The sequence below is a fragment of the Numenius arquata genome, chromosome 2, assembly GCF_964106895.1.
Source record: "Numenius arquata chromosome 2, bNumArq3.hap1.1, whole genome shotgun sequence".
NCBI lineage: Eukaryota > Metazoa > Chordata > Aves > Charadriiformes > Scolopacidae > Numenius > Numenius arquata.
The window spans coordinates 95,279,643-95,301,886 of record NC_133577.1 but is presented as its reverse complement, the minus strand read 5'-3'; the positions used below and the strand labels follow the sequence as shown (position 1 = coordinate 95,301,886).

The window sequence follows — 22,244 nt, the reverse complement described above, 5'->3', positions numbered from 1 at the left end:
ATTAATGCTTAGTTTGGGAGAGCAAGAACTTGTTACTCTTAAAACTATACTTATATATTTTAAGAACTGTCAGGAAACATTTTGAACCAATGTTGATGTAATATATTAAAATACTTTAGACTTGTTGAGTAGATGAAAACTTTACATCTGTGGCTGGAGCAAGTGGGAGGATTTGGTAAGAGCTTAGATCCTGGACAAAAGAAAGAAGGGTGGATTCAGAACAGAGGAATTACTGCAGTAGATAAGGAGTGGCCTTATTAACTCAAGTTAATCGAGGTTATGTGGTAAATAGATGCAGATTGATTAACAGTTGTTAATTGCATTGCAGCTGATAAATTGCTGCAGTTGCATTTAGCATACTTGCCTCTTAAGGCATCAGGCATCCTAAACTATATTAGCCTCTTACATAAAACGTATCTCATTTATTGGTTAACTTGCCATAAAATCAGTAACTTCAGAGGGTTTTCATGGAAATCCTATAGTGTGAGTTAAAATAATCAATTACAAGAATTGATTAAATTTGTGACAGGTAATTTTGGAGGAGAGTCTTTTTTTTGGTCACTTTAACCACTGTGTTTGTGGAGGAGGTGCAAACATTGACATCTCATCTGGATTGCTTCATAAATTCAGTGTTTTAATTTATGAAGTTATGAAAATATGAAGTTGTTCACATGTGAGATTGACTTTACAATGGGATTGTGGTGCTGGGAATGTGCGAGTATAACCGTCACCATTGCCTTCACTTAATTGCAGTACTGTCCTAGTGTATGTAGAATTGTGGCTGACAGTTTTCAGTTTGCATCTTTGCAGGCATGGAAGTATTGCATTTGTATTTGTTCCATGGCTTTCATCTGTGCTAAAATGCAGGTTTGTCAGGTATACTGAAATCTAAACACTGTTGTGTCTCATGCCCCTTCCTTTCCCTGCCCCCTCCAATCTAAAACCATATAATCAAGATTTCATGTATGCTCAGTAAGATTGACCTTGGGAAGAGATGATAATTACATAGTTATCCTGTCTGGATAACTAATGATCAAACCGGGAGGTTGTCAGTCATCTAGAGCCTTGGCTGTGTTTCTCTAATCCCATTTTAGGCTATTTAGATTAAAAGTTTACTGGGAATGTTCTGATGAGTTAATGAATGAAATACATAGAAGCTTTGTAAAGTTGGTGGCTTGATAATCTAGTAGGCAATGTCTGAGAACTTGCATTTATAGAACGAAATCATGAAGTGCTATAGGGCTTGGTTTACAAGAGTGCTTGAACATTTTCTGCTTCTATCAGTGCTAGTTAATCTGATACCTGATTCAAGTATTCAGATGTCTGTGAAAACCCAGTGTTTGAGTGGTTTGGGGGTTTGTTTTGTTTTGGGGTGGAGACTTTTTGTGTTTGTTTTTTTGTTTGTCTTTGTGTTGTGGTTTTTTTTGTTTATTTTCCAATTGCTGTGTCAGAGGAAGCTGAATTGCTTATTTCTGTTAGGTAGGTAGCATGCTTAATTTTCTTCTCAGCTCGGGCACATGGAGAAAAGGTTGTTTGCAAAGTTTGAGTCAAGCTTCTTCACTCAAAGCATTTTCATTGCTCCACTGTTTTATACATCATTTATTGGTTGTAATTGTAGAAATGTGTTCCTTACTGTTGCTAAATGTAGGAGCAATGAAATGGTAATCTTTCCCACTTCAAACTTGCCTTTCAAAATTAAGGTGAAGTGGGTCAGCATCTGGCTGATACTAACAGTGCTACGGAAGTTTGTGCAGGTAATAAAAATTACGTTGTTTTACAAATAATTAATTTTTTAGTTACAAAGTCTTCATTTTTTTTCTTTTTCAGTTACTTATCCAGATGCTATTACACTTGGCAAAGGGACCCCTGGCTTATAAGTTGGTCCTTATTTTCTTTGCTTCCTCCATTTATCCTAAATGAGAAATCTTGCCATGAATTTGATCCAGTGTCCGCATTTGTTTCTCTTATTTTTACTATTTATAACTAAATTAACTGATCAGCTTAATAATTACGGTTGTGGTTCAGGAGTCAAGATAGTGTCAATTCGCAGACTGTCAGGGAGGCAACTCTTGATGTTCTGTGAATATTTTTACTTATTGGAGTCTCTTGTAAGAAGTCAAATTGATTAGCACTGTTAGAGGCTGTTGATGAGCTACCTTCAGATGCAAGCAGAAATGGTGTGTAAACAGCTGCAATATCTGGGGTGGGATGGTGGGTGTAATTATACCATGTAAATGGAATTATGTATTTTGGGCACTATTTAAGATAGTATCTGTCTTTTATTATGCCTTGTTACAGAAAGTTGAACTGCAGGATTTCAAAGTGCATAAATTCTTCCCAGACTGAGATTTCTTCCAGGTTCCCTATGCAAATGCATCAGGCCTAGAAGTATTGGAAAGTGCTTTTTTCATTTGGAAGAATACTTTTGGTGGAACTGTATATGGAGCAGTGTGTGCCTTCAAGTGCTGCCTGTTCTTGATGTGCTTTCAACATCAATACAATGCCATTTGCAACCTAGAACTTCAATTTTGCATCAGGTTTCTCAGGATACCTTTTTTACTTTTGTGTTTGTGCTAGGTGAGCTATGGTCAGGAGAAGCTTCGTTTTCTCTATGCATAGCATGTAGAACTGCTAATTTCTGTACCAGCTCAAACAGTGGGCAAAACAAGAGTTTGCCTTAGAAAGGCAAGACAATATGCTTTAATAGTGATTGTTTCCTGCCTTGGTAACTTTTTAGTTACCAGCAGGTCAGTCTTAAGTGGAAGCTTAGCATGAATTACTTCAACTTTTCTTCCATGAAGAATATATTTTTGCAGCCAAGAGGAATATAACAGATATGCTTTTAGGAGCTATGAGAAGTGTTCTATTTAGAAAGGAAGGAATGGTCATTTATTCACACTGTGCTTTTCACCTGGGCTCTCAATGTGTTATCTCTTGCTCTTGTCAGAAGAAAATGCTGATGAGTTGTACAACTTTGTGTTGTGTGAATTATTGCTTAGTAAAAAGAGTAATTATTCTTTTTTAAACTAGACACTAAAAGCCTTAAATTATGATTTCAATGCAATTGCGTCACTGAAGCAAGAGTTTAGCAAATGGCAAGCACGGTTTTGTTTGCATGGAAATAGCTGTGAAATTTGCAGATACACAGGATTTTGGTTTAACCTAAATGCTAATATAGTGCAGTATCAAATGCAGAGTTAAGACAGAGGTTAAGAGATGCCTAATTCTAATTGTTATTTGTTACATTGTGGACTTCTTTGTTTTTATCTAAAGATTAGTGTTGTCATAAAGCTGTAGTGTTGCTATACCTTTTAGTATTTTCAGACTCTAGAATGAATGAACTTTTTTTCTCTTTTTTTGACAGTCAAGAATTCTGTCAGTGAAGAACTACAAAAAATAACAGTAAGTAAAACCACTTAATATTGAGATTTTTAGTCTGTCAAATGCTTATATAAAAACAATATAGATCTGTTCAGAAGGATGCAGTTTCAGTATATTTTGCACAAGATGAATGCATTTCTTGCAACGTTTTAATTTTTTGTCTTTCATCTTGGGCAATATAACTGGGATTACGAGATTTGTCTGTGGCATGCTGGTTGTTTTATATGCTAACAAAATGTTACATTATTTGTGTTGTAGAGCTATGAGGAAAAATTGTGGTGTTGTAAGTTTTGAGGCTGAACTTATCAGTTTCTCTCATACTGTTGCCGCTTGTCTTGTCATCCTTGAAAGGATAGCTGGTAAGAGATGATTGACTCGAAACTCCAGGATCTTATTTAGTGCCATAGAAGAGAAAGGCTTAGCATCCTTCAGAAAATGGATTAAAAAGTTTGTCTTTTTCACTTCGATTCTATTCTGTTACTATATGTACTCTTTCAACTGGAATATTGGGGTACCTTCAATAGTGGCATCTCAAAAATAGTTGTCTGTATTATTCTTAGTTCTTCAGCATGTGTTTTGGTGGTTCTCTCTTCTGCCCTTCAGTCTTTCTGCCTGGACTGTAAACATAGTGATCTGCTTTTGCTAGGCATATATAACCAAATATTGCAAGTTAATTTTGTGGGGGGTTTTGTTGTTGGTTTGTGTGTGTGTGTGTTGTTTTTTTTTTGTCTCTCCAAAAGTGACTAATTGCATATTTTAGTGGGTAGCCTTTGCTAATTACTTGGGAAGAAAACGAATGTTTTGAACAAATTGAATTTTGTGGGGTAAATTCTGAGGATTCTTTCAGAATGACTTTAGTAGTGCAGAGAAGAATGTATCTTGTGCACTGGACTTGACAACTTGAGAACCTGTTTTTTAATGTTACTTTTTTCTATGTTTCTTCTGTATTGTTCCATAGCAATCCTACTGCATGCTTGAGTGTTCATTAGCTATGAAGGTTATACTGTTCAGTTCCTTCCTTTATGTGGTCTGATCATTAATTTAAGAAAAAAAGAATTTGGTCACAAAAATGTTTCACATGTCTGTCTTGGTGTAGCTGTTAGCGAAGTCATATGTGTGCATGTGGTAGAAGACTGATTTTCCTATTCTGCCATGCCCAGTATTTTCCAGCCAGGAAATAAGTTAATAAGGATGGTTAATTTTCTGGGAAGTACCAACTATATCAGGTTAGTCTTGATGATGATTTTTATGTGACCATAATAGGGAGAGGTGATGCTGGTTGATACCTTCTATGGGAATTTATTTTTCAAATGTTTGATTAATGAAAAAAGTAGTCTACTACTTGGTAGTAGTTTTCTTATGGAAAAAAACCCGGAGCATTAAAATTTTAAAATGTCGTATACTGCTGGTGCATCAGGGAATAAAACCTAGAGTATATTTAGTTTCTTTCAATGTGAGTATAATCAGCGGATGTGCAAACTGGAAAATTATTTTCCTTGCCTGTTTTCCTGAATAAAGGCTCTAGTTTTATCTCAGCATTTGATTCTGCTACAGGAGTCAGAGCCAATTTAAAAAACAATCAGAAAATATGTTTTAGAGTGACCTGTAGTACTTGCTCTATGTAACTGCAGGTTCCTTATCTTCATATTTTGAATAATTCATTCTAATATCAGATGTACATATTTCAATGAAATTGCTCAATATCTTGATTTAAAAAGTTTAACTCCTCTGTATGTGACACAAAATTATATGACATTTCATATTCATGCTTGTTTTGGGAATTTGGCCTTTTTTTACTAGTGGCATATGCAGGAATTATCAACAAGATCTTATTGTCTACAGCTTTCTGGGTTTTTCTTTAGTTGGTTGGTTTTTGTTGTTATTGTTTTGTTTTTAATTAAGTTACTGTAGTTTGAAGGTAGACAGCAAAAATCTTAGTTTATTAATTTTATGTAGGAGTATGACCAGCTGGTACTTTGGTGTAGCTTGTATGAAGTGTCACTGTGCTTTTATTAAGAATAAAACTGTTTTATTTTTACATGTTAGATATCAAAACAAAAAATCCCAACCAACCCACAAAACTTCTTTTGGGTCATTGCACTTTTCTTTCAGTAGTATTAAAATAACCTGTTGAGTTATCAGTTTTAACTGGCAGATCCATTGGATTCCAGGTTGCAAACTAGTTCAGTTTCAGCCGAGATCTAAAAAATCTATTTCTTATCATTGTTGATGTGTGAAACACTACAGCTTTGCACTTATACGTGTGAAAAAACAAACAAACAAAAAAAAAACCCACAAACAAAAAAAAACCAAAAAACCAAAAAAAAAAAAACCCAAACGTGTTTTTCCCTCATGGTATATAAGGATTTTTGGGCTAAATGGAAGACAGTACTTCTCTATGAACGTTTGTTTTAACATTAATGTGTTTTTCTAATTCTAGGAAGATGAAAAAAGTCTCATGATGAACAGCTTATATGCACTTCATGATAAATTGGCACAAGTAGCAGGTAACACTTTAAAAATATTGTGACTAAGTGTTATGGCAACAGCTACAAAGAAGTGTCTGCTTAGATAGCGATTTGCAACAACTGGTATATGCTGGGGCCCTGAGCCATTTAGAGTTCCATTTTGGGAAACTGGAAATCCCATTTCTAGTTCACTTACACTGCCTTTTTTTACCAGTGTAGCACCTTTTGTTGCAATTGTTTTAGTTGGTGGGATAGGCTGTTGAATATTGTGATCCTGTATGGTTTTTAATCTAATTTTAATCTAATGTCTTAATGCTTTATTAATCTGATTTCATTAGAAGGTTTAAATATGCTACACTTGGAGAGGAATATGTATTTATTTTAAAGTTGGTTATTTTACTGTAGTGGAAAAATGTCTGAAAACCAAAATATTTCACAACAATCAGAAAATGCTTACTAATACAATGAACAGTAGTGGTTGAACAAGATTGCTTTGTTAGACAAAATAGTCCAACTTAACCATATTAATTATGTAGTAATGAAAAGTACTCTATATAGTAATATGTCAGAGGTGGTGTTGAGGATTAGTATTAATTATTGAATATTCAAAGTAGAAAAATACAGTGCTTTTTGCCTAGAGTCATAATTAACACAGCTTTAAACTGCATAGATATTTACACATCACAATCAGGAAATGGTGAAGTTAAGACTGTGTTTATAACTTCAGCATCTGGTGATCACGAGTTACTGCAGAATCCATTTCATGACTGTTAAGCCGTTTGCATCCTTGCCTATTTAATCCATAATGTGTTTGGGAGGCACAGGTTCAGCTTTTTTTTTTTTTTTAAGCCTTACTGTTCTTAGTGCCAGCTATTTGTTTTGCAACAGAAAGGTTCACCAAGAAAGCTTTTCTACTATTATCAGATTATATAGACATTTCTCAAACATTTAAAAAAATGTGGAAACAACTGTGTCAGGTACAAAGTTGATAATTTAGTATGTCAGGGCTCTATAGGAAATCCGTGAGAAATTTGAGCAGCTCTGTAATGCCTTTAAATTGCAACAGTAATCTTAGAATCATAGAATTATTTAGGTTGGAAAAGACCTTTAAGATAATCAAGTCCAACCGTTAACCTAACACTAAGTCCACCATTAAATCATGTCCCTAAGCACCACACATCTTTTAAATACGTCCAGGAATGGTGACTCAACCACTTCCCTGGGCAGCATGTTCCAATGCTTGAAAACTCTTCCTGTGCAGAATTTTTGCCTAATATCCAACCTAAACCTCCCCTGGTGCAACCTGAGGCTGTTTCCTCTCATTCTGTCACCTGCAACTTGGGAGAAGAGACCCACCTCCACCTTGCTACCACCTCCTGTCAGGTGGTTGTAGAGAGCAATAAGGTCTCCCCTCAGCCTCCTTTTCTCCAGACAAAACTCCAGTTCCCTCAGTCTCTCCTCATAAGACTTATTCTCCAGACCCCTTCACTGTCTTTGTTGCCTTTTTCTGGACACGCTGCAGCACCCCAATGTCTTGTAGTGAGGGGCCCAAAACTGGACATAGTACTCAAGGTGGGACCTCACTGGTACTGAGTACAGGGGGGACAATCACTTCCCTAGTCCTGCTGGCCACACTATTTCTGATACAGGCCAGGATGCTGTTGGCTGTCATGGCCACCTGGGCACACTGCTGGCTCATATGTAGCCAACAGTCAACCAACACCCCCAGGTCCTTTTCTGCCAGGCAGCTTTCCAGCCACTTTTCCCCAAGCCTGTAGCACTGCATGGGGTTGTTGTGACCCAAGTGCGGGACCCAGCACTCAGCCTTGTTGAACCTCATACCACTGGCCTCAGCCCACTGATCCAGCCTGTCCCAGTCCCTCTATAGAGCCTTCCTACTCTCAAGCAGATCAACACTCCCACCCAATTTGGTGTCATCTGCAAGCTTACTGAGGGTGCACTCGGTCCCCTTTTCCAGATTGTTGATAAAGATATTAAAGAGAGCAGGCCCCAGTACTGAGCCCTGGGGAACACCACTTGTGACTGGCTGCCAACAGGATTTAACACCATTTAGCACAACTCTTTGGGCCTGGCCATCCAGCCAGTATTTTACCCAGCAAAGAGTACACCCATCCAAGCCGTGAGCAGTCGGTTTCTCCAGGAGAATGCTGTGGCAAATGGTGTCAGAGGCTTTATGAAAGTCCAGGTAAACAAAATCCACAGCCTTTCCCTCATCCACTAAGTGGGTCACCTTGCTATAGAAGGAGATCAGGTTAGCCAAGCAGGACCTGCCTTGTGTAAACTGGTACTGACTGGGCCTGATCACCTGGTTGTTGTGTGTGTGCTGTGTGATGACACTCAGGATGATTTGATCCACGACCTTCCGCAGCACTGAGGTCAGACTGACAGGCCTGTAGTTCCCTGGATCTTCCTTCTGTCCCTTCTTGTAGATGAGCATCACGTTTGCTAATTTCTGGTCAACCAGAACCTCTCCAGTAAGCCAGGACTGCTGATAAATGATGGAAAGTGGCTTTGTGAGCAATTCTGCCAGCTCCCTCAGTACCCTTGGAGGGATTCCATCCAGCCTCATAGACCTGTGTGTGTGTCTTAAGTGCTGTAGCAGGTCACTAACCATTTCCTCTTGGATCATGTGGGCTTGTGTCTACTCCCTGTCCCAAAAGCTTTCTGAAGAAGCTTTTTGTTTCCAGAGCATTTGCAATACCTGCAGTGAATAAAATAGCTGTTTGGACAAAACCCCAAAATTTTTTGTTTACGTTATTCTTTAACCCAAAAAATAGTGAAAGAATCATGGTTAATCTCTATTCGTTAGTTCCTGGCCAGGAGAATCTTCAGTACTTACTTTCAAAAAATATAGCTATGCTTTCTGGTTAGATAATCCCCCTAACTGAAGCTGTATCGTGAGATTACCTGGTTGCTCAGCAGAGTAGCTTTCATACAGTCTGAAGAATAACCTAATTCATCTGTACTTAGACAGAAGTTATACTCAACACCAAGTTTCTTAAGGTATGTGAGGAAGAGATCTGCTGTCCATTTTTGAATACCATATTGGTGTAGACCTGGCACAATATCTGGAAGCTGTTTAAAAGTCATAGAACAGAGAAAGCTGCTAGAGAGGTGTGGGGTTTAAAAGTGTTGATCTTGTATCCAGTGCACCACTTCAAAAGAGAGAGAAGTAAAGGAATATAGTTTTACTAAAAGTGATGCTTTTCAGTTCTCTCTGTCACATACTTGGAAAAGCTTCTCTCATTTCATACTTGGCTATGAATCATTTGTTCATGTTATAGCTATTAATATTAAAAAGGCAGGCTGGAAACTTGCAGTAGTCTGTTCTTTTAAGCTTTATTCAGCGTCTTGATTACCATGAAGATGGTCACTTCAGAATTTGATTTCTAGCCCTCTTTGTTTTATTAGACTTCTTACATTTTTACTGAGCTAGTTTCTTGCCTTGTCAACTTCAGCTGGAGAGCAAATGATGGAGTTTTTATTTTAGAAGGTAAAACACTGAAAGTTGTTTGAAGGAAGAAAAAGTCAGGGTAACAGTTTATTAATTTTATTTGACTTGATATACTATGTTCCAACTGTAGATACCTATTCTGTACTGTGGTGCCCTGATATGATGTAAAATGATTTAATTATCCTATATAAAAATAGATTACCTTTAATGCATCACTGTTCTCAGAATTACTAGTCTGCCAAACCTATGGTGAGTAATGCCTTCCTCACAAGAAACTAAAGGCAGAAGCAGTATCTACTCGTCCAGTTCCCAGTGGAAGTTTGTGTTCCTGTCTGATGGTTCAGCCTTTCTTCAAAGCAGCAACTTTTTATAGACAGTATATATTTCAGTGCCTAACTCTTTCTCCTAAACAAAAATATGTGCTTTATTTACGTTAGACTTCCTTTGGGTATATGTTAATTACGGATGTTTTGGTCTTTCATGGAGAGATTTCAATAGGTCACGTCTGTTTTCTATCAGGCTTACAAAATGAATAAACCTAACCACTATATCCACAAGAAGTAGCCAGCTACCCAGGGGTATGACCCTGCTTTCTTGTACATAAAGAAATTTTATTTAGTTAGACGTTTCTTTTGCTTGGCATTCTCCCCAGAGTGATGATCTGTCAGATTTAGACGGTTTCCTTCTGAGCTAATGGACAGCACAGGCCATTGAAATGCAGGTGTGAATTAGACTTCCATATGTAATAAAGCTTACTGATAAATCCATGCCTGGAAGAAAATCCTGGCAAAGCACTAGATGTTACTTAATATTAATTTCAGGTGTCAGCTACTGTATCTGATTGCTGTCATGGGCTCTCTGTTCTGCCACTCTCCTTAATCTTTAGTTCTTCAGGTAATTGATAGTGCTGTTTCCAACCGGTGTTGGAAGACTGTTTCCAAGACTATTTAGCAAGTTCTGGTTTTCCTCAGTATTACTAAACTGTTGAATTTGCCTTTAGGAGATCAGGCATTCTTACTTGCTCTCACAACACTTGTTCTGCCCCTGCTTTTCTTCAGGTACATACTTTAATGTCCTGCTGCAAGTAACCTGTGAGCATGAGACCTGCTAAACAAATGGTTTATACACTGTTTGCTTTTTGTATTGGTTGGCTGTGTCACATCAAGCTCTAAGGTAGAGATCTGTGCTAAATCCGTGTGTTCCTTAAAGTATTGTATTTCCACTGGATTTTGGTTCTGGTACTTTAAGAGAATGATTTACATTGTAAAGCAAATATTTTAAAATTCTGACTATTTCTGTTAACTGTATATGCTGCAGCTCATAAATTAAGCTAAATGCCCAAATGAAAGTCAGTTTCAAATATTCTAGCCTGTATGGAAGAGCAGATCTGACTTATTTCCTGTATTGAAAGCAATTGTGAGAACAGACTTAAATGGTTCTTTAGAACTGAGGCTTTATTTGCTTTTTGTTAGTATTTCTAGAAGAACTCAATTCATATGGCTTGCCTGTGTACACTACCATAAGCTAAAAAGTAATTTTGTGATCCTTACTGGGATGTGTTACTTCTCACCTCCCTACCAAGGCAAGTAGAATGGTTCTCTGATCGCACTTGGAATTGAAGTGATCTGAAGAAACGTTTGAGCACAAAGATTTATCCTTTTTGTAAGGTCGCAATAGACGTTTTAACAGAGGCGCAGTTTTTACAAAGAGCTCAGATGTATCTTGCAGCAGACCTGTGTAAAGTGTTTTTTTCCCCTCTGCTTCAGTTTTATTCCTGGATATAGGGCCTCACATGGAACAGTTAGGAAACATTTTTGGCTCAGACTATGGAAAGTGGGTTTCCAAGCCAAGTGGTTAATGATTGCACCAAAGTTATTCAAAGTAAGCCTTCATTTGCAGAACTATTAGCTAAAGCAGTGATTGAAATGGCATATAGGAATATCCTGCTGTTTGCTGTAAAACAGAAGGTTGTCTGACTTGTGAATTGCCTAACTTTCTGCAGGCTTTCAAATTCATGAGTTTCTCAGAAGAAAGCTGTTGAATGGTCCTCAGCAATAGATGGGTTACAATGAGAAACTGCTTCTCCAACAGCTTTTTGTACAGGACTGAAACTCTGTAACTCTGATTAGCTCACTCATTTAAAGAGTGGGAGGCAAGAAGAAAGTGGTATTTTTTTTTATTTTTTTTTCCCCAGCATTGCATGAGGGTAATTTGAACTGATGGGCCTCAGACATTGTCAGAGCCTAGGCAGCAATAGCATTTTTAACTGTTAAACTTGTTCAGAGAGAATATAGTCTGAAAAAAAAAAAAAAAACCAACCAGCAGCAGGACTGCGAGGAAGCTGTCTGCTGGTTTTTGAAGATGAGACCAGAAGCTGTGAAGTCAGTGTGGTGACTGCATACTGCATAAACGTAATTCCTGGAAGAAGGCAAATAAGATTAGAATTCAAAACTACTAAAGTAATCCAGTAGTCCCCCATCTAAGGGAGCTTTTGTCCTCTTACAAGAGGTAGTAATTTTCATAAGATTGAAATCCAAAAGGAATCGTGAAACTTTATTTTTAAGAATTAGTTGTTCATAATCTGTTTTCCTGCTTGTATATGTTTTGTTTGTTTTCTTTTCTGTGTATTAACCTCACCCTTTCTATTCTTTCTTACTCATTTCATATATGGGTTTTCCTGCTTATCTAGATAATTAAAAATTAAACAAAAGCTCCTAAGCAGAAGAGTCTCATCCCCCTGCTCTCACAAGCTGTTTTGTTCAGTCAAATTGTGACTAATTGCTGCTTCTGTATTAGAAAGACCCCAGGAAGACTTCAGGTCTTGCTGAACAATGGAAAAAAGCTTAAATGGATGAATACCTATCAGACTTGCTCATGTCACACAACTTAATACCTGTTTGAGAGTGTACATGTGGTTTCTACAGAGTTACATTTTGCTTTTGTTGTGTTTATTCCATTAGTTCTAGATTTAAAACAGTAAGTTTACACCAGAGACTATATGATATATAGTTATCCCAAGTCTGTTAATCTTGAAACATGAAATCACAGATGATTACACATGTGAATTTACAAGTCGTAGAATTTATGCTGCACAAAAAGAATGCCTAAATTCCATACAGGAGTAGCCCATAACTCCAATTCTGGTGCTGACTTCTAAATTCAGAGTGCGTTTTGGTAAAGGTGGTGTCACTTTTCACCAGTAGTCTCTGTAGTTTTGCTGTTACAGGCACTTTGAAAGTCTAAGATGTTGCATGTTAATTATCAGGTCCATCAGTTTTTAAAGTAGTGTATTTTCTGCTCAGTGCTTGATTGAAAATACTCACATGCACACAGGCGTAGCTACAGCAGCACTTCTAGGCCGGAGAGCATATGAGCACTCTTAAAAACAGTGTTCCTATTTCTCTATAACCCAGCAGTAGGAGAAGAGCATATTTGTTATGCTGATGTGCTTGCAAGGCCAAATTCTCTTAAATCTGTTGAAATGTATTGAACAAAACTTTGCTTTAGCAGTCTGAGAAGGATTTTTGCTTCATAGAAGCACTTATTTCTTTGGAACTCCCTACTGTTAATGAGACATGAAGATGCTTCTCCACAACTTGCTGGTGTTTCCTAATTTTTGTTCAGATTGCCTCAAATGTTCTTGTTTGTGTATGGAATTAATACTTGAAGTTGCTCCATATAAAGGGTATTCCAGTATGGAGTAATTTCAACTTTAAATACTTTGTAAGAGTATAAGCAAAGGTTTATATTTTGGATATGCGTGAGTATCTTAAACTTCTATAGCCTTGCTATGGCTTTGGGAATAGTACAGCTTGGCATAGATTCAGGAAGGTGTGGCAGGCACAACCCTGAGCCAGTGAAAGACTGAGTTTGTTGTTTCCTATTTTATTGTTTTGGCATAGTAAAATCATAGTTATAGATGCTAAGATTTTTATTTTTATTTTTTTTAAAGAAAGATCAGGAAAAAAGTTATTTGCTGCTCCCTGATAGTTCTTCAGAAATGATGACCCAGTGATAGATAAAATTGGTATTAGACATTTTCATTTTCTGTGTGTCTTTGTTCTGGTATGCCTGTCGCTACATATTTTTTTGCATGAATCAAGTACCCTCAGTTTAGCAAAGAAATTGGGAAGATGATGGCATGTGGCTGTGAGGACTGCCTGTGCACATAATACCTTATTTCCTGACTACTTCTGCATACTTTCCAAAAGAATTACGGGGATGGTAAACCCACCAGTTTCAGGCCATATTGGGATTTTTGTGTGTGTTCAGGAAGGAGATGAGCTATTGTGATAACTTGAACTAATCTAGAATATAGTAACTTCGTAGTGCCTGAAATACTATTATGGATGTGTTGCAAATGGACTTAACCTGGTCTGTATAAAAGATAATACATGTTTCAGAGTAAATGGAAATTACTTGGAAGGAGTTGAGTCGGGGTAGAGCAACTTTCATGGTAACATCCTTTTGATAGTTCTTCATACTAAGATTTGTTCTACTTTCAGTGTAAATACCAAAATACCCTTTCTGAGCAGTACATGAAACTGTATTGATGTGACTTGTATATATTATTATCTGTGACAATCTTCATTTTTTTTAAACTTTTTTGAAAGAGAAATTTGTCCAGAGACTTTTCCATATTTTTAGTGGAACTTGTGGGAATTATTGAGCTACTGCTAATTTTGCAGATTGTGTTAACCATAAGCTTGTGTTTAGGTGATGATTTTATTTTATATAATGCAGGAATAAGTAGATCAAAATAAACAAAAGTTTAATTTTACCAGGGGAACATGAATGTGGCAGCTCTACTCAAAGAAATCTTACCGTCCAGGAGGCAGCTGCATATTTAAAAGTAAGCAAATGACATATTTTTCATTGGTTCTAGATAAGATTTGTATAAGTTACCATTTGTAAGGCCTGGTGTCATATCTAAAGTATTGTATTGACTAAAACTTGACTTACTAATGAATGTTATTTGGAAATGTTTGGAATTGATGTCTTTAACATGTGCGACTTGAGATTTTTATTTGGGCATGTAGCAAAGTTTTAAGGGAGAGGAAAGGTGAAAGAAACTTGCTTAATTGCAATGAAATTATAGGTAAGTCTCACTTCAATGGCATGTGGGTTTTTTCCCCTTAGTTACAACACCAGGACGTAATTTGAATTGATGGAGATAGTTGACCAACATGAAAATCATAAATTTATTAAATTCAAATTTCTAGAATCTTCTCCAGAAATCACTGTATTATGTTTGAGGCTTTGTAGAAAAGTCTTTACTTTCTTTGGGAGGAGAGGCTGATGGGTGGATCTATGCAGTGGGCCTGACAGCAGCAGCTGTATGGAGACACCATTCATTGATGCTTTAAATAGGAATGGTCAAAAAAGACCTTTTTGTTAATTTGATAGGTAGGCAGTATTATGAAATCCCACTCTCTGCTGTCATTCTCCTGCCTAGCTCCCCAAATAAAAGATGACTCTTGCCTCGTCTTGACAGCTGTAGCGTTTATTTTAGCCCACGTTGGTGTACCCTTTCGTTGAAAAACTACTTGAAGGTTTCAAAAGGCTGAGAGTATAAGATTTCTTTGATTGGATGGGGAGGAGTTAAGCTGATATGACTTAATATACAAATGTATAGAAATTTTATATCTTGGCAAATGTTTACATAGTAGACAAAAAGAGGTAATATTAAGAGTGTCCTGAAGAAGCTGCTAACGCTGGTTTATGGTTTGGCAATGATATTCTGTATCTGTTAAAACCAATGTGTTGTGCAAAGCCATTGGAAAAAATTCAGTTGATGCCAGATGACTAGTGGTCTTACCTATCTGTTGTGCTGAAACAATCACAGTTGTTGTCATAACAACTGTTTTAGCTCTAATTAGAAGCTCAGATTTCGTATTTCACTTTGTACAAAGTCTCATGTAACCCTACAGTTCCTCATTTTGGGAGTAAAAATATAACTCCTTTGCAGCATTTCGGTATTCAGTGATAAAACTTTGTTTTACTCTCAAAGTGAAAATAAAAGTTAGTATTTTTTCTTAATGGCTTGTCTTTTAATTCTAGGCCAGTTACAGTATGTGAGGTTGAAAGGAAAGATGGTGATAATCTTTTTTGAGAGTATAATTTCAAATACAACAGTAACTTCCATTTTTGCTTTTCTTTTTCTGCAAAAGAACATGCAAGGTGAACTATGGAGACAGCCTCAGCTCAGATAGCAGTGAATGTTCTCCTATGATAGTTGATACCAACTAATTATTTTTTATTACAGTCAGTTTCTGTATAGTAATATCAATTCTTGAACTGCAAACACTGGACTACTTGCGAAATACCAGTTAAAATTCATTTACTCTTGAAGTAGATTTTCAATGAGCACCGCCTAGTGGCTGAATGTTTTTGTGGGTTTTTTTTTTTTTTGTTGCTGTAGGTTAGCATTGTTAATAAAACAGTGGATGTGGCTTGTCTTTTCAAACAGTCTTCAAATTGAGGAATGCTAGTAAGTCTGATAGCTGCTTATAGCATGTATAGATTCACTTTGTGTAGTGGACATGTAAGCAAAATCTGAAGAATCAAGAGCAAAATCACATAGTTTTGGCTACTAATGCAGTATCTGAATTTTATTGTGGCATGATAAATTTCTGGTTATTTTAAGAAATTACTAATTAAGATTTGTCTTGACAGAATTTAGATCCAGAATATGAAAGTGTACTTAACACAGCATTAGAATGGATCTTGAATAGTGGGGAAGATGTTGGCATAAAGTAAGTGATCTTTATTTCTTAACTTAATTTCTTCTACCAGAATGTATCCGTTTACATAAATACTTCATTTTTTTGAATAGGTGTCTCAGCAATGACGCTAATGAGATGGATGTCACTAATGTGACAGATGTGAAGTATCTGGAATCCACTAGTCCAAAGATGTCTTTCAGGTGTCGTTTTCGCCGTGCGTTTGTTAATGTAACTCACAGATTATCAATATTGCTTTTGGGTAAGTTAATAAAAATTTTTTTTTTTTTTAATAACTTACATAAATGTAGGTGCATGGGGAGAAGTACACAGATTGTTTAGAGAAAGTTTTTATTTAACCATAAAATTTGGGAGTTCCTATCAAGTATTTTGGTTACAGTGAAGTTTGCTTCCCACTTCTGTTGCACCACTGTATTTTCACATTGGTTGCTGTCATCTGCTGCTGTAGTCAGTTAACATATTCATTCTTTGGGAACTGTTTTTACCTGCTGAAGCAATACCTTCTGACTTCCTTAAAAATTCCAGGTTGAACTGATTTGAAAAAGCAAAATGCTTAGTAAAAAGACATGATAGCCTTAATTTTGAGGATTTTTCACTGTTGTTCAAGGAACTTTGGAAACATAACTACAGAAAAGATGGTTTTCCTGGTTTTAGGAAAAACAATGTTGGATACCCAACATGGTTGTCACCAAAAAATATTACGTTTTACAACATAGTTTGAGGTATCTAATCCTTCAGTAAGACTAATTCATTTAGTCTTTGATAGTTCTCTAGCTAAGTCTCAAATTCTTTCAAGTTTGTTTCTTTCTTTACTGAAAACTGTGCAGCGTAAAAATATGGTACAGCTGAGTGCAGACACTTCACTCCTTTCTATGTGGCTGGTGAGAAATATTGAAGATGCAGAGTTCATCTCATGCACCTGTTGAATATTTAATAAATTGTTTGTCCCAATATCTTAAAAATCTCATGCTTATGAGCAGACGACTTGATGCTTGAAGGTCTCACGAGAGACCTCATCACCAGCCTTTTGACGAGCCAAAGGAATCAAAGGCAAATTGTCCCAGGTTGCCGTCTTTCTGATAATGTTTAGGAGGGTTGAATTGAGATGCAGAAATGAAGCTCAGTATCCAAGTCAACCATTGGTCTCATCAGTCATGCTGAGCAAATTGCTGTGTCTCAACTTTCTCATCTGTAATTAAGGTTAATATGAAGGATCTTTTCAAAAACAAACCATTGCAGAAGTGTTAGATGTATTGTCATTAACTAACACCCATTTTGGTGTCCCTCAGTCTCTTTGATGTATTAGTTAACATTTCCTTGTCATCACTCTAATGAGTAACAAACTATGTAACTATGATTTGTATGTGTGGTTTGTTTTGGTTTTTTTTTTCTGTTACGAGATCATGGGTATATGTGGTGCCCTCAGCCTGAGACAGAAGAAAGAATAGGATTTTTATTTTCAGTTTATGCTGCTGGCCTTCATAACTTGATTGTCCTTTTTGGGAATAACCTTTAAGTAATAGAAAAAGAGCATGCAGTACTTCGTTGCAAGAAATACAAATCTGTAGCTGAACTGAAGTAGTCCAAGTTAATTGGTTTTTACCGGTATATCTAAAGCATGTCAATTGTCTGAATTAGTGAATATTGTGCATTTTTAAATCTTAATGTGTTCTGAATTTTCAGTTTATGTGACTCTTCATGACTTTGAATTTTTCCAATATAATCGGTTTAGTATTTTTCTTCACAAATGGGTAAAATTTCAAACCATAATCATGGGATATGAGGCTATTGTTGAAACAATGAAATGTTTTTCTAAAGGTTACTGCTTTTCAATGTTTTAAGAGTTCATGTTGCTGTGTTAATAAAATATAAAATATTGACAGTGAGTATAATGTATTTCACTAGGTTTGAGATTTGAAGTACTTCAACATGTTAGCTAGTTCAATTAACTTCTGAAGTACGTGCTGTAAACTTAAAGTAACTAATGTTCTAATACTGTTTAAAGAGTATTATACGTGTTAATGCAGGCATAGCAGTGGTCTGGGGAGTCTTGCACTACATGAAATACCGTTGGGCAAAAGAGGAAGAAGAAACGAGGCAGATGTATGATATGGTGGTAAAAATCATAGGTATGGCTTCTTGAGTTGCTTATGATGTATGTGTATCAGCTGTGTATGGCCTTTCGAAGTGGCACTAATTCAGTTACGTTTTCTGCGTATTTAGTTGTCAGTCATCATGCTGTTAGATTTCCTGGTCAAAAGAGTTCCTGGTTCATGTTTTGTTTCTTTTTTTATTTTGTTTTGTTGGGTTTTTTTTATTGTTTTTAATAGTAATCTTTAAACCTAATAAAAGCTTTTGGTATAAAGATTGTAATTTGTGAATTACATCAATATAGCTATAGTAAATTCCCATTGATTCAGCGGTGTTTTATCTTACTATTGAAAACAAATATAAATGTGATGTTTGACTAGAAGTATGGTGACGTGTTGCTTTCTGTATCTGTTTTTTCAGCTTGCTTTAGCTAAAATATCCACTCGTAAAATGTGTGTTTGCTCTCAATTGCATCCTTAATGGCTTTTCATAGAAAAAGCAGCTTTTTAATTAGTTACTTTGAGGAGAGATTATGTTACTAAAATAGAATGCATAATTGAGTTCTGAAATTCTGCCTTTCTACTTGAAGCCACAATGTTTTCAGTAGTTTGCGTTTGTAGTTTTTAAGCTCTGTTTTGGGCTGCATTTTTACTTATTTTGTCTTATTACTTTCATCTATGGCAAGCATCTTAAATGCAGAGATGGTAGACAAATTGGAGCTTTTTTCCCGTTTTTACCACTTTCCTACTTTTTTGTTTGCAAATCAAGTTTTATTGGGATGGGGGAAAGCACTTTATTTTGAAAGGTGGCTGTCTTTGCTAACAGTTAAAAGTACCAATCAAGAGTAACTGCAGTAACTCTTTTCCTTTATTCCAAAGTTATTTAGGGTACTTGGAGGGTACTGTGTGTGTTCAGTTTTCGTGATTTGCCTTCGGCATGGTTAGGAGGAAAAACGCTTCAAAATGCCAAAAGCACCTTGACTTTACTGAAATTGGGAGGGGTCTTCAGAGTAGCTGTTTATTGTCAGAATTGATATTTTTCATAATGTTTGCATGAACTGCATAGTTACCAGCTTTTCTTGTGGTATCCTCAGATGTGCTAAGAAGTCACAGCGAGGCATGTTCTGAAAATAAAGACTTGCAGCCTTACATGCCTATTTTACATGTGCGTGATTCTCTAATACCACCTCAGGACAGGTATGTTCTCACTAGAAGTACTGAATTTTCTTACATGTAAGTAAGAAAAAATAGTGAAAATAAATTGGTCAATTAACTAAATTAGCTTCAGTAGGTTACTATTGTAATGTTTTGGAGATCCTTATTGACACAGGTCCGGGGGAAAAAACATTGAATTTCTCTTACATGCTGGATGTCACCTATGCCAGTTTTTATAATGCTAACTTTATAATTCTTGCTTCAACTTTAAGGAGGAAAATGAGGAAAGTCTGGAGTAGAGCAGTTGACTTCCTTGCAGCCAATGAATCTAGAGTTCGTACAGAGACACGAAGAATAGGTGGTGCCGAGTTATTGGTTTGGAAATGGATGCAACCTTCTGCAGCATGTGACAAAATTTTAGTAATACCATCGAAAGTGTGGCAAGGCCAAGGTATTGAAGTTTAGCTGTATTTTGCAAATATAATTGTTTTAATTTCTGCATCTAACTTCTAAATGGTATTTTGTTGCTTGAACATGAAAGTCTTGTTTTCTCATACCTTTAAGTATTGTTATGAACTGTCAGTGCTATTTCTTTGTCATCTTGTTGCATAGACTTACTTTTTCTGTGCATTCAGCATCTGCCTTTTCTCAAGCAAAATGAGCTTTTCTGTTACAGCTACTGCAGAAATGCAGCAGGCAGCATGTAGGCAAAATGAGTTCCTTGTTCTTTTTCGTGAATTTAAAAAAACTTCTTTAGTTGGTCAAGTTCTGACATGCCTTATGCTTAGGGGAAGTAATTGGTTGTACCTGACAGCAGGTAAATTGGAGCTTATTGACTCGAGTTTCCTACTGCTAAGTTATCAGTCGGGTACCTAAGGACAGAGTTTGGAGGAAGAGATGTTTGTGTATTTTGGAAGGGAAACTGCTGGGACAAAAAAACTCCTCAGTCAGCAGAACATAGGTTTTGAGCATCTCCTAGTAGTGCTTCCTTTCTGTCATAAATGTTTTTTCTACATGGTGCGTTTGTATTTCAAGCTCTGTGGTGCAGCAAAGAATTTGCATTAATAGAGGAGGCTGTTGTCATACATGGATTTTGCAGTGGTCTGTCACTTTTCAGCTTTATCATGGAGCCAAGTGGCAAGAATTCAGTGAGTTTGCAGTTGTCTGTCTGCAGCGGTTGTCTTTTCCTAGTTCATTTTCGTTCTGCCTTTCTTCATGTTAAGCTTCAGTTTTTGACGTGGTTTTTGGTTTTTTTTTGTCAATGAAAAATTGAAGCTATAAGAGTTGAATTTTGGGTGGGAATAAAAAAGAATGATGATTTCTGTCAATGTCTGAGTGTGAAGGTAAATGTTTAAAGTGAAATATTGCCAATTGCTTAAATGTTGTGACTCTCTTAAGAGTCTGTCTTGCCTTATGTTCTTCTGTAATGCTGTATTATCTCTCCAGTGGGACTGAAATAAATCCTGTGCAGAATCCTGGTTTATTTTGATGGTGAGGGAGAAGGGAGTGGTTGCTTCTCCAGTTTTTAGTTCAGCTTTTTAATACTGGATGTTATCAAGGTTGTATTGTGCATTACTTCTGTGGCATTGAACTAGACTCTGAAAAAAGCCTGGTTAAAAATCAGACAGACTTTCTGCCCTTCCTAGCCCCACTTCAACAAAATAAAAATTCCCACTGGCAAGCAACTGCACTCTCATCTATGTTCTTCTGGAATACCCTAATTTTGGTCTTAGTCTAACTAATGTAAGTAGTAATAGGTTTCCTTCTTTTGCTTTTTACTGGTATACATTTTTATTTGTAAGAAATAATGTTTTTATTGTTTCATATAAAAGAGGGTACAGTTTAAAGTAGCTCCTTCCAGTGTGATTATTTCCTTTCCAAGGACAGACAGAAAGAGCTTCTTTGTGGCCTGGAACACTTACGCTGTAGCAAGCTTGGTCACCCAAGTAAAAGCACTGCTAACATTCTGGTTTTGTCCCAGGCCACTTGCATGTTTTCATAAATTCTTTGTGTGCCTTCAGCCCTCGGGTCTTAAATTTCTCTTTTCTCTATGTTCAAAGCAAACCCAAACAATTCTGTCTGTCAACTTGAAAAGCCAAATATTTTGAGACACTTGCAGATACTCGGCATGTTATCTGATGAGGCTCTTAATAGTCTTGGGACATATTTCTTGCTTGTCTATGCAAAACATTGTTGGGATCTCATTATACACTTCTCAGAATTATGCTACTGGTTTTAGCATTATGTTTCTCACTTTAAATCATTCGCTGGAAATGAGGGCTACTTTGTTTTTTTAAAATACCTTGTGAATACTACTGCAGGCTTGAGGTTCTGCAGTCACTGTCTTGCAGTAGTAGTGACATGGCATTCTGCTGTGACAACTGTTGCCTTATTTCAGTTTCTCAAAACTTCAGTGAGTAGGATGTGAATAGTAACATTGTTTACAAGAGTTGCAGAGCCTTTTCGTTCCAGGACATTGTCCATTAGGGATGTGCAAGTGTTTTAGGTGCAGAAATGGTGGGTTTTGTCAACAGCTGTCTCGGTTCCATCTCTGTAATATTGTCATGATTGTTTTTTCAAACACTTAAATTGAACGTAGCTTCTGCAAGTTATGTATATTATAAAGCTGAATCTTCTATGTAGTTTATTGTTCAGTACAGGCTGTGAAACATGACACTCCGTTTCTCATTTACTACTCATCTGCTCTGTTTTTCTTACCCTGTTTGACTGCAATATAAATCACTCCATAACATTCTGTCCTGTATTAGAAATGGGACTGGATTTTCCTTCATCTGGAAGACTTCTCAGTGTGTGATAGCTCAGGTGCTGCTTTGCTACATGGAATGTACATTCAAGACTCAACAGTAGTTTCCGAAACTTCCTAGAAAGACAGCTAGTGTAGTAGATACTGTTAGGTACTGTCTGAATTTGA

General features: G+C 36.6%; 1 protein-coding gene across 4 annotated transcripts in view; it reads left to right on the top strand.

Moving 5' to 3' along the window:
• Window positions 1-22,244, top strand: part of LEMD3 (LEM domain containing 3) — a 51,715-nt gene that overhangs the window by 18,720 nt on the left and 10,751 nt on the right. The window contains exons 2-10 of one of the 4 annotated variants that reach the window (XM_074168150.1): window positions 1,701-1,754; window positions 3,365-3,402; window positions 5,822-5,888; window positions 14,109-14,176; window positions 16,000-16,079; window positions 16,160-16,308; window positions 18,095-18,196; window positions 19,252-19,354; window positions 19,585-19,763. In XM_074168150.1, the coding sequence (XP_074024251.1) occupies window positions 1,701-1,754; window positions 3,365-3,402; window positions 5,822-5,888; window positions 14,109-14,176; window positions 16,000-16,079; window positions 16,160-16,308; window positions 18,095-18,196; window positions 19,252-19,354; window positions 19,585-19,763 (840 nt within the window). Of the gene's footprint in view, window positions 1-1,700; window positions 1,755-2,647; window positions 2,671-3,364; window positions 3,403-5,821; window positions 5,889-14,108; window positions 14,177-15,999; window positions 16,080-16,159; window positions 16,309-18,094; window positions 18,197-19,251; window positions 19,355-19,584; window positions 19,764-22,244 lie in introns of all 4 variants that reach the window. The other 3 variants (XM_074168152.1, XM_074168151.1, XM_074168154.1) reach the window with 3 other exon arrangements.